This window comes from Leucoraja erinacea, chromosome 9 (assembly GCF_028641065.1).
Source record: "Leucoraja erinacea ecotype New England chromosome 9, Leri_hhj_1, whole genome shotgun sequence".
NCBI classification, from domain to species: domain Eukaryota; kingdom Metazoa; phylum Chordata; class Chondrichthyes; order Rajiformes; family Rajidae; genus Leucoraja; species Leucoraja erinaceus.
In genome coordinates, this window is record NC_073385.1 from 11,292,097 (window position 1) to 11,308,567 (window position 16,471).

Genomic DNA, 16,471 nt, shown 5'->3' on the forward strand with positions numbered 1-16,471 from the left:
GCTTCAACCATTAGGGGCATCTCAATAGAAACAGGTCGAACATGACGTTAAGATGCTGGGAATGGCATTTTAAAATAACGGGAGATTTGTAGCATGTGCTGATCAAATGTTTAATTTCTTTCTGATGTTGGATCATCATTAGCATGTAAATGGTTCAGGCATGTCGACCTAGCTACGGGGTTGTTTCGGAGCCTGGCTATTCGACCTGCACAGCGCTACCCAACTCTGAGCATAGATTTCGGATAGGGCAGCAAAACACAAAACACAAAAAGCTGGAGTAACTCAGCGGGTCAGACAACATCTCTGGAGAGAAGGAATGGGTGACGTTTCTGGGCAAGACCCAGCTCGGCCCGAAACGTCACCTTCTCTCCAGAGATGCTGTCTGACCCGCTGAGTTACTCCACATTTTTGTGTCTATCTTCGGTTTAAACCAGCACCTGCAGTTCCTTCCTACACATTTTGACGATGATTATGTCGGTTGTTAATCTTATACCTAGCTAATCTCGAGTGAGTCAGGCAGGACCGACCTTTAGAGTCATTTCGGGTACCCATGATAGTATCGTGGGTGGGTGTTCTGCTTCAATGGGGAGTGGGGAGAGGGGGGCAAGTATTTGATTAGAGGATCGGGACGACAGATAGAGGGAAGATATATATTTCTTGCTCGCCACAGGAGTTAAACGAATTCGGGAACTCCTGAAAAAGAACCAACCAAGATCACTTTCACCGAGCAAGAACTTAATTGTCCTATCTGGGACACATGACAACAAATGCTCTTGAATCTTGAATCTTGAATCTATTGACTGTGCAGTGAAGGGGGTAAAATATGCCCAGATTGAAAACTGGTAGTCCACGCTGCTCAAAGCGCTTTGAACTTCCAGACGAGTTTGATTTGTAGCGGCATCTGTTTAAAGCAGCGTTCTCGACATATGTGTCCATGCGAAGGCGGGGGCTGGGAAATTAAGCAATTGCAAGTCCGGGCCCTGAGAGGGATTCATCTTTTGGAAAAGACTCGTTCAGACACCGTGTACACCGATAAATAGACGAATTCTTAATATAGCCATCACTTTGCACTTTGCGAGTGTTTCAGATTTCTTTTTTAAGTGTAAACGCTGGCTGGTGCCGAGCCCCGAACAGCGTTAGAAGCTGCGATAGTTCTGTTTCTCTAATTACGGCCACTTCCTAAAGTAGCTCAGGAAGCAAAGCCTGGCTGTCGGGTCGGTCATCTCTCACCGGGAGGTCAACGCTGCAATTAGAGCTCGCCTTTCTTAATGTTAAGCAGTACAAGTTATATGAAGCAGCATTGCATGATAAGAGCGCAGTTTAATGCACGGACAGCGACACGTAGACCAAACTCCGCATGACACAAGATCTTTCTACGTTCGCTGATCTTTCCTCATGCCGTTAGTCTTCCGCCGTGAAGACACTTCCTCCCCGTGTCCTGCCAGTGAGCGGCAGGGTGTTGCATGCATATTGGGGAAAAAAAAGTCTTATTTCGCTCCCGATACTAAATTAGGCTCTGTCCTTACGTCAGAGTTCACCGAGAGTGGGCGATAGCGTCCTCTGTACGTAATGCCTGGTTCAGAAGGAATCCGAATGGGAAACCAGAGTTACTTCAAAACTCCAGGGCAGAAGCTGATTATTTTTTTAACCACAGTTACTGACAGTCACCCACATGCGCTCGAACCCAAGAGACTCGGCAAACTTCTAAACGTGGATGTGGAGCGACCTGAGGAGTTATTTTAAATGCTACAGAACCATTTTTTTTTTAAAGGAATACGTTTTCACTTGAGTTTCGCAAAGAGGCGTTTTGCGCAAGAACTTTGGGGATTACATTGCAGGACCACAGCCCAGGATTAAGTGAAAATCTTATTCGGGAAAAAGGCGAAATCGTCCGGAGTGCAAGATGGGGCGCAGTTGGTTGGAGATTTGCATCACCATGCTGATAGTTCTGGGGCTCTCTGTACCGAGCGAGTCTCAGAGGGATTTTCGCGGGAGGTCTGCACAGTTGTGGGGACTCAGGACCGGACACAGAGTCTCCAACCTGACAGTGAATAATGTGAGGTTACCTGGCCACACCGCAACATTGAGGGGGCAGAGAAATCCGGAGAGAAATCCCGCTTCGTCCCGGCTGCCATCCGATGCTCATATGCCTGTTTTATACCGGGCAGCGAGCCAAATGACCACTGGCAAACGAGATGCCCGGGAGACTAGCACTCGCCGAGCCGGGGTAAACGGACAGATTGCAGCCGGGACTGGACGCACAGCTCACAACCCGCCGAATTATAATCCCGTTACGTCCCGGAGAATCAGTCCCGTCTCAGTCAGGGCGAGTCGCCCGATTACATCCAGAATCAGCGCTCTATCATCGCGGGAGAGAAGCCGAACACACCTCGGGACCGCCCAGGGTGATAGACATACACCATGGTGGCCTGGTCGCACCGGCTTCTCCTCCAGAAACAGTGGTTTTATTTCTGATGCCAGCAGCAGCAGCTCAGTCTCACTGCGAGGGGCGAACCCCGTCTCACCTGTGCGGGCCAGCATGTTGGCTTCAGGTGCTTCGAGAACCCGACTGGCGGCCGGCGCTTCTCAGTCGCGGAGCAGGCAGTTTGCCAGACAGAACCAGGGGAGACGCGCGCCGAGCAGGAGATTGATAGGGTGAGGATTGTAAATCTCAGAATAACATTCATTTATGGTTGTAGAATCAAGAACAATAATCATTGCAATTCATTTGAACGCATGTGCGATGTGTCACTCACAGATCGACGATATAAAAAGATTGTGCAGTACATAAATATTTGTCGCTGAAATAGTACTACCTCCGTCATATTTTGATATTTAACTTTTATTGCAATACCACACGTGCCGCTATAAAATAGAACCACATTGTTCTTGAAATTTGTATTTAAATTGAAACCGCCAAAGGGGAAAGAATAGATATATTTTTTAAAGGGGTAAGACATAAAACTCACCCCGTCTCTATTAACCAGCCCTAGCTGAACATTTACCTTGAATTTCCGCACCTTCCCGAATTATATACTCTTAAGTTAATTAGTTTTTAATTTTCCTCTTGCACTGAGCACGCCAGCCTGGATTCGCAGGTGGCGCAACAGTGCCGAAGAGAAATCTCACCACGTGCATTTCTTTACATGTTGTCTTAAACGAAGTCAAACATTCCCAAAGTGCCGGGTCCCCGGTTCCCAATGTGCCGAGTAACCATTCGGAGACCTGAACGCAGCCTGTCTTTATCAGCCTGCTAATAAACAAGACTAGCACATTTTTCAGTCAATACTTAAGGATAAGGGGGAAATCCTTTAAAACCGAATGAGAAGACTATTTTCACACAGAGAGTGGTGAATCTCGTGAATTCAAGAAGGAACTGCAGATGCCAGTTCATGGCTATATTTAAGAGGGAGTTAGATGTGGCCATTGTGGCTAAGGGGATCAGGGGGGTATGGAGAGAAGGCAGGTACGGGATACTGAGTTGGATGATCAGCCATGATCATATTGAATGGCGGTGCAGGCTCGAAGGGCCGAATGGCCTACTCCTACACCTAATTTCTATGTTTCTAATACTACCGATGGCTAAATCATACTCGTGTTCAAGAAGGAACTGCAGATGCTGGAAGATCGAAGGTACACAAAAATGCTGGAGAAACTCAGCGGGTGCAGCAGCATTCTATGGAGCGAAGGAAACGGGTGACATTTCGGGCCGAAACCCTTCTTCAGACTGATCAGTCACGTCACCTATTTCCTTCGCTCCATAGATGCTGCTGCACCCGCTGAGTTTCTCCAGCATTTTTGTGTACCCGCTAAATCATACTCGTTGCCTTCCTTGCAACTGCAGAATTTATTTTGTCCATTCCTTCTCCTTCAACTGGCCAAATCAAACTCTGCTTTGCGGCAGTCGATGAGTTAAAATTTAGAAGTTAAAAAGGAGATTCGCATTTTTAACTTATTACAATGAGCTGGGTTCCCCGAAGCTCTGTACAGATGTGATTGTGTCCAGGCAGTAAATAGTATTAATCAATTAGTTCTTGGGCTGAGACATTAATTGAACCGAACTGTTCAGCACTCCGGTTGATATTTTGTCTGTGTGCGTGAAAGCATGGCATTTGTTTGCACGGTCTGGGAAACACATTGGTGAAAGAGCTTGCTAGTGTAATTTTCCAAAACCCATATCATATCGCTCCAGCTACTTTTGCGTTTGTCCTTTGCGTGAAAATAAGGGAGAAGTTCGTGCTTTTCGGCTAACGATATTCCTCCTCGTGTTGGTTGGTGTGCTCTGTTTGGTTCCGGGGTTGAGAAGGGACCCCGCTTTAATAAGCAGTGCCAGAATGAAATCACAAACCTCGCTTTAATGACTTCATGCTCTTAGCACAAAAAAAAAGAACGGCGCCAACAAGCGAACTTTCGAGGGAGGAGGTGGGGTCGCGTGAACATTTCTACTATCAATGCCGCAGAAAGAAAATCGTGATAAATCACAAAACACGGAGGATAAATATTGAAAGTACACCCTATCAATAGTGGTTCCTTATCGGTGTTTAGAAGGAAATAGCAGGTCTCCACAATTACTGCGAAACGTCCCTCACCTCAAATAAGCAAACGGGGATAACTCGTGCACATCTCTAACAAAATCTCTAACGGAGTGCTTGCTTCGTTTATAGACACAAAAAGCTGGAGTACACACACTCCATTTCGTTTGTTCACTAGGGCACTTGACTTGATTATCGCCAATGCCTATGGAGGTTGTGCGGTGTGTAATAACTTCCTCGAGTACTTTTAGGTTTTAAGATCAAGCGACGAGGGAGAGCAGTTCAATCACAGGGAGATCGCTTAAGCCTCGCAGTGTCTTATTTCAAATGATCACTGTTGGTTTTAGTTAAATTGAAAATGTTGTTTCCTCGGGTCAAGCTGAAATCAATACGCTTCAACGCGCGAACGAACCCACACACACACACACACACACACACACACATGTATGCACCGCAAGGTCACAGAGGAAGGCGAACTTCTAGGCTGCCAATGTCAAACAAGTGCTAACTTTGAGATTTTATTAGATAGATGGCAAACTCGTTGAGATGATTAGAATACTGTTTACCGTCTTCCAATGAGATAGGCAGAAGCCAATAGCGTTATTGTGAAAAAAAGAATTTCACTGGATGGGTCCAGATTGTGGTAACAACTAATCATAAACATGCCTTTCAATTTTTCGTCATTTTCCATTTCGTGTAAGGCAACGATATCGCGTGAGCTTTATATAATATGTGTTGTGATTAACTTTGAAGGGATAAATAATATTATTTTGGAAGGGTGGTTGCTGGGGGTTAGAATTTCAAAGGACTCCAATATAGTAGCAGTCATAAATGCTGTGTCAATTTTGAAATATTTGTTCCAAAGTAATGATCCCTGGAGAGTTGATAACATGAGGAACAATTGCGTACAGTTTTCCTGTATTTAATGTACAAGATAATCGCACTCCCTTTCCTTATGGATAAATTGAATGGAATAATGATACAAGAATACAGGAAAACACAAGCAGAATACAGGTAAGATGTCAAGAAATAAACATTTGATCCATTCAACCATTCAAACCTGCTCCACCATTGAAGACCATGGCAGATCTTCGATCTTGATGTCATTAAATGTCTGGAATCTGTTAATATCCAGAAATCTAATGATTGCTTTTCAATAATTGTCTTTTACAGCCTCCTGGCAGAGAGAATTCCAAATTCATTGATAACTGTGTGAAAAAAATCTCATCACAGTCCTAAAAGGTCTAACCCTTATTCCAAAGCTATGAGATTTGGACTCTTTGGCAAGGGGGAGTATCTTCCCTGCACCAAGGCTTGTTGGAATTTTCATTCTTCTAAAACCCTAGAGAAAACAAACTAGTCTGCTCCATCACTCGAAATGTGTAGGAAGGAACTGCAAGTCCTGGTTTAAACTGAACATAGACACAAAAAGCTGGAGTTTCTCAGTGGGCCAGACTGCATATCTGGAGAAAAGGAATAGGTGATGTTTCGCGTCGAGACCCTTTTATCTTCAGTTTACTCCTCAGGTGGCAGACTAACCACATCTGGAAGCACAGTCACAGAGCTAAACAGTACAGAAACAGGCCCCGCAGCCCAAATCATACATGCTGACCAAGTTATCTGAGGTAATCCCACTTGCCTGACCCTGACCCTTATTCCACCAACCCTTCCCTATCCATATCCCTATTTGATTGTCTTTCAAATGCTGCAATTGCATCCACCTGTACCATTTCCGCTGGCAGCTCATTCCATATATACACCGCCTTCTGTGTGAAAACATTGTCCTTCACATCTCTTTTAAATCTTACCCCTTTCAGCGTTTCACTCCCCAACACGGAGGAAAAGACTGCAGCTATTCAGTTTATCTATGCCCCTTATGATTTTATAAACCTCAATGCCATCCCTCAGCCTCCTGCAACCCAAGGAACACAGTCCTAAACAATACTCCAAATGTTGGCTTATCAACATCTTGTAGAGCGACAAGATGATGTCCCAACTCCTATACTCAAAACCCTAACCAATGAAGGCAAGCACGCCAAATGCTTTCCACACCACACTGACTACTTATGTAGTTACATTTAAGGAGTTATGTACCTGCAGCCCTCTACTTTTACAACACTCCATAGAGTCCTATTAAATCCTGTTTAAATCCTGCTCTGACTTGTCTTACCAAAATGGACACCTCGCATCTATCCAAATTAAACACCATCTGCCATTCCTCGGCCCAATGGATTAAAATCCTGTTGTAATCTCAGATAATCTGTTTCATTGTCTACTCTTCGTCTCATTGTCTACAATTCCAATATCATCTGCAAATTTACTAACTATGCAATAACATTCTTGTTTGAATTGTTAATATAAATAGTGAGCAGTAATTGATACAGCACCATTCACACCAATCATTTGGGTACTAGCTGCAGAATAACAAGTCTCAGATCTGCCTTGTGGCCACTGTAATGATATGACATTAATTTGAGTTTCTCATCATTATTGATGCTGAAGGTGTTGATAATGGGAGACCTGACAATGGTAATGGTATTTGTCTTTATATTGTGTTATTGGTCACTTTCCCTCCAAGTGTGAAGGAATGTTTTTGATTTAGTGGTAACATTTACTTCTGACTCGCACAGTTCATCTTGAAACGTATTCCTTTCAGACCTAACACTTCCACCGATCTGCACAATATATGTAAATATGCTTCTCAGTCTCTTCTGGCTAAGTAAATTTCAAGAAATGATGCAGCCAAAAGCCAACAAATCTTCACTATTAAAAATGTAACCTATTTGCTCCAGATTCCAAAAGAGGCATTAAGGTAAAGGGGTCAGCGGTCAGGAGACTCAGCAGCCTAGCAGGAGTTTGCAGTATTCATCAGATGGTAGTAAGGGAAGGCAAAGGAAAGATTCTACAAATCTTTGGTGTAGAGAAATGGGCAGGTTACAGGGAGGTTACAGGATGGGGCCAGATGTGGGGTGGGGGGAGATATGAGGGAAGCATATATATATATTTCATATATATAAGTGGTATATATCTCTGGAACTCTAAGCAACTGGAGGGTAGTGTGAGGCCTATAGAAGGCTAAGCCAAATTAGTCAGGGAGTGAGTAGTCTCATTATTGGAGGTGGGGATCAGACAGGGTAGGCAAAGATAGAATGTGTTTGGGAATACTGAGTTGGAAGGGAGCCAGGAAATAGTCTGAATGGCGGTGCAGGCTCGAAGTACCGAAAGGCCGATGACCTGCACCTAATTGGGGGAGACTGAGGGAAGCAGTCAAAAGAAAGAGGTCGAACATCGGGAGACAGAGGGATGGGAGCTGCGGAAAAATGCGTGTGCAAGATCATGTGTCTTTATTGTTCGTGGATGGTCAGATTATGTTTGTGTATATTTAGAGTGTGCATGGGTGTGAGCTATGTGTGCACAGCAAGACCTTGACTCCAGTTCTGCAATGGCCTTGCTCTGAAAAGGCAGTGTGCAATGACTCTCCCATGTTAAAATAAATCGGGGATCATTGGCTTTTATGCCTCGGCAGAAACAAGTTATCTTCCATCCCAAAGGACTGCTTAACAGTCAGAATAATATCTTAATTTTATTATGTTTCCCATTAGCTTGCCTGCCAAATAAAAACATCAATTTATACCATTAAGACCTAACCTGTTCGTAATTAAATAAGAAAGCTTTTTTTTAAATTGTCAGTTATGCAGTTATGCAGTTCCTCCTGGTCTTAGATAATATTGAAGTTCCATAGTTTTATCCAGCACATCTTTAAATGCTCAGATTCTGACTTTTAATTGTTTATTTTTTAAATTCTTAACTAAATAAACGATAAACCCTCAATTCAACCCGAACTTATTGCAACCCTTGGAATTAGGCCTGGACCAACACAACAGACTGTGGTCTGTAGCCAGTATAAATTGTAAGATGGACAAGGTTGCCAAATCCTACACACTCCTAAAATGTGATCACTGATGATGTGTCTGCACTCACTCTACCACACGTGGCTTTCCCCAAACTGAAATATTTTATACGTCATTTTTATTTTATTTGATGCTTAATGATCATTTTTCATGGAATAATGGGAATTATTGTAAAATTCACAGTATGGGGAGAACAAATCAACTTTTGGGGCTATGGGGAGGGAGGGGGAGCGAGCTTGGTGACTTTTAGACAAAAGAATCAACAGTTGTGTGTGTTTTTCTTTCAATGCACTGGTTCATAAAACCACTCCTCGAAACAAATGAGGCTATTCCATGACTCAGTTATAAAACATGTTGGTTTTACTTAAGTTTGCTTAAGAATGTAATGTTGACATATTTAAAACTCGGTATTATATGCATCTGCCTTAAACAGCAGCTGTTTCGCAATTCAACCAGTACTTTAGTTGAAACATAAGTTATGCGTGAATATAGAATTTTAAACAATGCGCATCAGAAAAAAAGACATTCAGCCCAATCAGATATATCTGACAAGTGGCGGCGCTGCCCTGGCAGCAGCGGCTTGCTGGCAGTCCGTTTGTTTTTTACTTTTTTGTGTTGTTTTTTTCGTTTTGTCTAGTTAAGTTTTTGGTTTTTAGGTTGTGTTTATGTGGGGGAGGGGGGGAGGGAGGTGGGGGGTTGAAACGGGGCTTGCTGTCTCTCCCTTTAGGGAAATGCGACTTTTTTGTCGTATCCCCCTTCTCTGCCTCCGTCTGCGCTGAGGCCTAATGGCGGAGCTGGCGACCTCGAGACTCCGGAGGCAGAGCCAATCAGGACTTGCCCTGGGCTCGCTCCCGTGAGGGCAGTCCGGCTCGGGGCTGGAACGGCGCTCCCGTGAGGGGCTGTGACGCTCCCGTGAGGGGCTGTGGCGCTCCCGTCAGGGCGGCCCAGCTCGAGGTGGAATGGCGCTCCCGTTGGGGCGGCCCAGCTTGAGGGAGGTACGGCACTCCCGTCGGAGCGGCCCAGCTCGAGGGAGGAACGGCACTCACGTGAGGGCGATCCGGCCAGGGGCTGGAACGGTGCTCCGGTGGCTGGGACGGCGTTCTGGCGGCGGTGCCCTGAGTGCGGGGTTCAGCCGCGGGCCAGCGGCTGCGTCCGTTGGACTGGAGGGTGGCAGCTTCGACCACCCCGGGCCGCGGTGTTTGAGCCGGCCCGTTTGCGGGGTTCGGTGAACCGCGGGACTGTTTGTGCCATCGCCCGGTGGGGTATCGCCTCAGCGCAGAGGGAGAAGAGGAGGGAAGAGACTGGAGCCCTAAGATTTTTGCCTCCACCACAGTGAGGAGGTGCTTGGAGGACTCACTGTGGTGGATGTTAATTTGTGTTTATTATTGTTATTATTGTATGATTGTATGTATGACTGCAGGCACGAAATTTTGTTCAGACCGTAAGGTCTGAATGACAATAAAGATAATTCTAATTCTAATTCTTATACTCCACTTGTGTCTTTCCTTTATTTCTCTATTTAACCCAATTTGCATAATCTAATTATTTCTCCTTCATTTACTTGTCCAGTTTTCTTTTAATGCATCATATGTTTTTTATACCATTCTCTGGTGATTTTTTTTTGTGTGATTTATTTGGAGCATTTCTAATAGTATGACATCCAGATTATCTATTTCTAATAGATGTCCAGCTTTGTTCTTCACCACTTGAAGAAATATTATTCTATTAAAACATTTCAAAATTGTAAACATCTACATTAGTCACACTCAACACTCCTCATTCTTTCTTAATGGTTATTACTTATTTTTCTGGTCCTTGGAGTAGGGGGCGCGGTTGAGTATGGCTGCCCTGCCAGCAGCTGTTAGTCCTTTCACACATTTTTTTAATTTTTAGTGAGTTGTAAATGTTTGTTTTGGAGGTCTTCTAGGTCTTTCTATGTGGGGGGGGGGGGAAGGGGGAAACTATTTTTCTCAGTCCCTATCTGGTCGGAGATGCGGATTTTCTCCGAGCCGTGTTTTCGCCCCTTCCTCGCGGCCTACCAAAAGCCTGGAGCGGCGTTTCCTGCCGGGACCGGCCAGGACTTCAGCTTCGGCGGCGGCACAGCGCTGCGGCACCATCGTGGAGCGCGCGATGCCTTACCCAGGTTGCCGTGTGTGTGACCGCCGACTCCAACATCGCAGAGCTGCGGACTGTGGAGCTTCCAGCCGCGGGCAGCGCTGAGCTTTAAAGACCGCGGAGCCTGGGATCTCACGCCGAGGTCGCCAGTGTCGGAGCTCCTACCAGCGCGGCCCGTGGACTTTGGGAGCCGCGGTCTCCGGGGAGGAAGCGGCCGCTCCAGACACTCCAAGCCGCTGAGTGTGTTCACCCGACGCCAGAGCTTCATCATCCGGCGAGAGGGCCTGAAGCATTGGCCCGCTGTAGTGGCGACTGCAGAGGCCTCAATAGGCCCGACTATGGGTGAACAGGGGACGGGACTGGACTTTTGATGCCTTCCCCCACAGTGGGAACCATTGTGGGGGGATGTTTTTATGTTTATTGTTAAATTATTTAATGTTGTGTCTTATCTTTATTTGTGTGCTGCAATTGCAAGTCAAATTTCACTACACCAATTGGTGTATGTGATCATAAATGTCCTTTGTATCTTTTGTAAATTGCTTTTCACCCTCTTGTGCCTCCAAATACTTTTTTATACTATGGCATAAGGATTTTACTGAATTCTCCAAGCATGTTCTATTTGGTATAATTTCAGAAAGAAGGTTACAAAATGCTAGAGTAACTCAGTGGGTCAGGCAGCATCCCCAGATAAAATGTCTGGGAGAGATTTCCCGCTGGGACCCTTCTTCAGACTGACCAAAATCTCACCTATTCATGTTCTCCAGGCATGCTGCCTGACCCGCTGAGTTACTTCTGTAGTCTGAAGAAGAGCCCTGACCTGAAACGCCACCTATCCATGTTCTTCAGTGATGCTTCGTAGACTGCTAAGTTACTCCAGCATTTTGCGTTTACCCTTGGTAAACAAGCATCAGCAGTTACTTGTTTCTACAGTACTGCATTTCAGAACATTTGAGAAAAAAGGTTGATATCCTCTAGACAGGCTTCCAGGAGTTGGGGAGGAAGTTGAAATGTACCTTAAATGGGGGAGGAAGTTGAAATGTACCTTACGACAGATGGCACAATGGGCTAAGTGTTCGGCTGGCGACCGGAAGGTAGCCGGTTCGAATCCCGCTTGGAGTGCATACTGTCGTTGTGTCCTTGGGGCAAGACACTTCACCCACCTTTGCCTGTGTGTAATGTAATGATGTGAAGCACTTTGGGGTCAATGCAAGTTGACTATAAATAAGATTATTATATATTAATATTAATGATTATTGGTGCAGTGGTGATATTGAGGCATTTCAATGATCTCACATTTAGTTCGATACATAGAGTAAACATAAAAATATAAAGACATTACTAACTGATGTGGGGGGCGGGAAAAATAACGGAAGAGGCGGAGACAGTAGGCTGTGGGAGAGCTGGGAAGGGGGAGGAGGGAGAATGCAAGGACTACCTGAAATTGGAGAAGTCAATGTTCATACCACTGTGGTGTAAACTACCCAAGCAAAATATGAGGTGCTGTTCCTCCAATTTGTGGTGGGACTCACTCTGGCCATGGAGGAGGCCCAGGACAGAAAGGTCGGATTCGAAATTTCATTTCATTGCACATCTCGTATGTGTATGTGACGAATAAACTTGACTTGAAATGGGAGGGGAAGTTGAAGTGCTGAGCCACCGTTATTGCAAACTGAGCGGTAGTGTTGGGCGCCCACGTCAGTCTGAAGAAGGGTCTCGACCCGAAACGTCACCTTTTCCTTTGCTCCTTAGATGCTGCCTCACCTGCTGAGTTTCTCCAGCATTTTTGTCCACCTTCGATTTTTCACCACTACAGTTCTTTCTTAAACAAGACATTACTGAGGTGTATTTGGGAAAATACCTGGATCCATATTTATTTAACATAAAACGGAGTAAAGTATTTTTTTGGAAAATGAGGTGGACTATACAAATAATGAAGAAGAAAAAGGAACAATCTAGAGGAGAACTTCTTCAGTGGGGGAGGGGTAAATACAGCAGGAAGAGAATATATCTGGCCAGGATCAAGTGGAACCAAATATTGGAAGGCAAAACATAATAATATGCGGCTTTTAAAAAGTTATTTTAGACACAGAACATACTGTAAACATCCAAATTGGGGGGTGGGGCAAGGGTAGGAATGGGGAGGTGAGGAGAAGTTTGCTGATAATAAATTGGATTAATTAGTACACATTTTTAATGAACAATCTCACTAGATTGCAGTAACCATCACATTTGGTTCAATGATTTCTATTACAATGTTGGACTTCTTGGCTAGTACGTTTAATCTTAACATTGCATTAGAAGCGTATGCACAACATCACAGGTTAGGCACTGCACCTTTCCCATTCTATTCATGAAATACAGTCTATTGTTGAGAAAGCAACAACCTCATAATGCACACAGAATACCAGCCCTGGTGTGGATAAAGTCCTCTTGATAGAAGAAAAAAGCAAGCAAATTTGCTGTTTTTATAAACTTGACATTGATAATTTCTAAGAGGCGGCATTCGATTTTTAAATATATTTGTAGATACCACAATGTTTAAAGTTGTCGCCATAGTAATAGCACGCATGAGAAATAAGTTACATAATGGGTGGACAAATAGCGGATGAAATTTAATACCTAGATATGTGGTGATGATAGATTGTGGGAGAAAATACAAGAGAAAATGTAGACTAAGTGGTATTATTTTCAAATGTATTCAAGGACAGATGGACCAAGTGTGCATATGCATAAATACTTGAGAGTACAAATTAAGCATTAGAGATTCTGGGATTTATAATCAGAGGTCTGGATTGCAATTGCAGAGGTTGTTTACAAGCCTAGTCTTTTCAATTGAATACAAGCCTAGTCTTTTCAATCTTTCCTCAAATGACAATCCCTGGGATGGCAGGACTGTCATATGAGGAAAGATTGAAAAGACTATGCTGGAGTTTAGAAGGATGAGGGGGAATCTTATAGAAGCATATAAAATTATAAAAGGACTGGACAAGCCAGATACAGGAAAAATGTTCCCAATGTTGGGCGAGTCCAGAACCAGGGGCCAAAGTCTTAGAATAAGGGGGAGGCCATTTAAGACTGAGGTGAGAAAAAACTTTTTCACCCAGAGAGTTGTGAATTTGTGGAATTCCCTGCCACAGAGGGCAGTGGAGGCCAAATCACTGGATGGATTTAAGAGAGAGTTAGATAGAGCTCTAGGGGCTAGTGGAATCAAGGGATATGGGAGAAGGTAGGCACGGGTTATTGATTGGGGACGATCAGACATGATCACAATGAATGGCGGTGATGGCTCAAAGGGCCGAACTGCCTCCTCCTGCACCTATTTTCTATGTTTCTATGAACCATTATAAGGGCCACAACTGGATATCGCATTTAATTTTGTTTATAACATAGGAAGGGTTAGAACCTATTCACTGGTATCAGGGATGAAGTATTTCACCAGCAAAGTTTATCTGAAGAAGCCTGGTATATGTTCTTTGAAGCAAAAAAGAGATGCAATATTTTTTCATGAAAGTGTGTGAACATGCCTAGCTTAGTTGGGATAAATACAGCAAACCTATTTCCATCTGTGAATGCTTAAAAAAAAACCATACATTTGACATGAGATATCCAAGGAAAGACTGTTTTATTCAGAGAACACTTGAGATCTAAAACACACTGCCTGTAATAATAATGGGCACATACAGTAGGCAGTTGGAGTGATAAATAATGTGCAGGACTGTGGGGAAAAACTGGTGGATTGCGACAGGTGGGTTGTTATCATAGAGTCAGTGTAGACTAGTCCTCCCGACCAGTGTAGACTAGTCCTCCCGACCAGTGCTACAGCAATTCCACTATTCTACAACTTTCTACTTTTCAAATGCATGTATCCGCCTAGAAATGAAAAATAGTGCTTGAATTTGCTTCTGTTATAGTTTATTAACCTTAAAATCTGATTTTTTTTTATTTATCAAAATAGAAGGCATTTTGCTTTTACAGGGTTGTGCTTGGAAACAGCTATGTATGTTTAAAAATTTAACAGCTGTAATCTCAAACTGTTTTGTTAGATTAAGCTGTGGCTTTAAAAAATGTTCAACAGACCAGCAGTTGCAGTATTAAGCAGTACAGTTGCAGCTGCATCGTGACACTAAGAAAATATATTATTTCTTGCAACTTGCTTCCAAAACTTCTATATTTTAAAGTACATTAAAACAACACTGCAGTATATAATTATCGCCAAATAGTTGGAAGCAATGGCAAATGGAAAATACATTATTAAAATCTGCAGCAGAGATAAAGATTGATCTGACAGTTCCTGATGTATTTGTGAATGTGGTTACATAAGTCGACAAGAAAGACATAAATCAAATTAAATAATATTTGCAATTTGTTTTGTTTGTACTACCGCTATCGGTGAGAATAGGCACAATACATCATCCACAACAAGTCTCAACACCCGTGGCCTGCAAGGATATGTTCCCAATTCCTCACAATTCTCCTTATACACTCAGAACAGTGCAGCCAAGGTCTGCCCTAATTTCATCTACAAGCTTGCAAGTGACATCATTGTAGTGGGCTGGGTCTCAAATAATCATGACATAGAATACTGGAAAGATAGACAGCAGAGTAACATGGTGTCAAGACAACAACCTCTCCTCAGCAAGATGAAGGAGTTATTTATTGACTTCAGTAAGTATGGTGGAGCACATGCCTCAATGAACATCAATGGTATTTAAGTGGAAATGGATGAGTTTCAAGTTCCTAGGCAATTTGTCCTGTACTGACCATATCAAAGCTATGGCCATAAAAGCATACTAATGCTTCTACTTCCTCAAGAGACTAAAGAAATATGGCATGTCTCAGACAACTCCTACCGACCTCAACGGATGCACCACGGAAAGCCTTCTATTGGGTTCCATCTCAGCTTGGTTTAGGAACAGCTCTGCCCGAGACCGCAAGAAATTGCAGAGTTGTGGATGTAACCAAGTCCACTACATAGACCAGACTCCCCACTTTCACACTTCTTGCACCCTTGAGAAAACAGCAAACATCATCAAATTCCACTCACACCCGGTCATTCCTTCTTCTCTCCTCTCCCTTCGTGCAGAAGATACAAAAGTTGAAAGTACATGCAGGCAGACTCAGGAACAGCTTCTTCCTCTCTGTTATTAGATTACTGAATAGTCATCCCACAAACTAGGGTGTAGTCCCAATCTTCCAATCTGCCTCATTGTGGTCACTGGACACTTGTCGACAATGCTGTAAACTGCATTCCGCATTCAGGTACTTTTATCGTTGCAATACCTAGTTGTACTTGTGGAAGCTTGACTGTGCAGCATGATTTGTACTTGTGTAAATCTTGATTGTACAGCATGAACGGATTTAATTGGATAACATGCAAACAAAGCTTTTCTCTGTACCTCGTTTATGTGACAATAATAAACCAAACCTGAAGCACATTCCATTTTAAACAAATAATGTGTTACCGTCAAGAATCTAACTGGTCAAAGCCAAACATATTGTTTGGGATATGTTGTTTCAAGATTTTTAGGAGTCCTTCTGATGAGACTCATACTTTAATTGGGTAAAATAGTGGAACAAAATTATGGTTCGATGGTGTAAAATATGTCCCTTTGCGGTTTGTTTCTTGTGCAGCTGGAAACCTTCCGATTGTTAATTAAGCTATTGTTTGATGCAGATTTAAACACATGTCTGAAATATTTTCTTCAAACAGACCTTCAAAGGGGAAAAATAGTTCAGATAATTAAAATACGATGTGATGAAATCATTGCCATGAACTATGAAAAGTATCTAATGGAAATGACAAGATCACATATGGTGTAAATATTTGCCCTCTCCTGAAGTCCGCTGAGGCTGCCGCTTTGCTTTGCAAATCTGCCTGCCTAATTATCAATTTGGTACACATCCAGTAAAACT

General features: G+C 43.4%; 1 protein-coding gene across 2 annotated transcripts in view; it reads left to right on the forward strand.

Moving 5' to 3' along the window:
* The first annotated feature begins 979 nt into the window (after positions 1–979).
* The window catches only part of LOC129700001 (latent-transforming growth factor beta-binding protein 2-like), a 191,045-nt gene continuing 175,553 nt past the window's right edge, over positions 980–16,471 (forward strand). For both annotated transcript variants that reach the window (XM_055640130.1, XM_055640131.1), the window contains exon 1: positions 980–2,655. In XM_055640130.1, the coding sequence (XP_055496105.1) occupies positions 1,904–2,655 (752 nt within the window). In that variant the 5' untranslated portion in view covers positions 980–1,903. The remainder of the gene's footprint in view (positions 2,656–16,471) is intronic.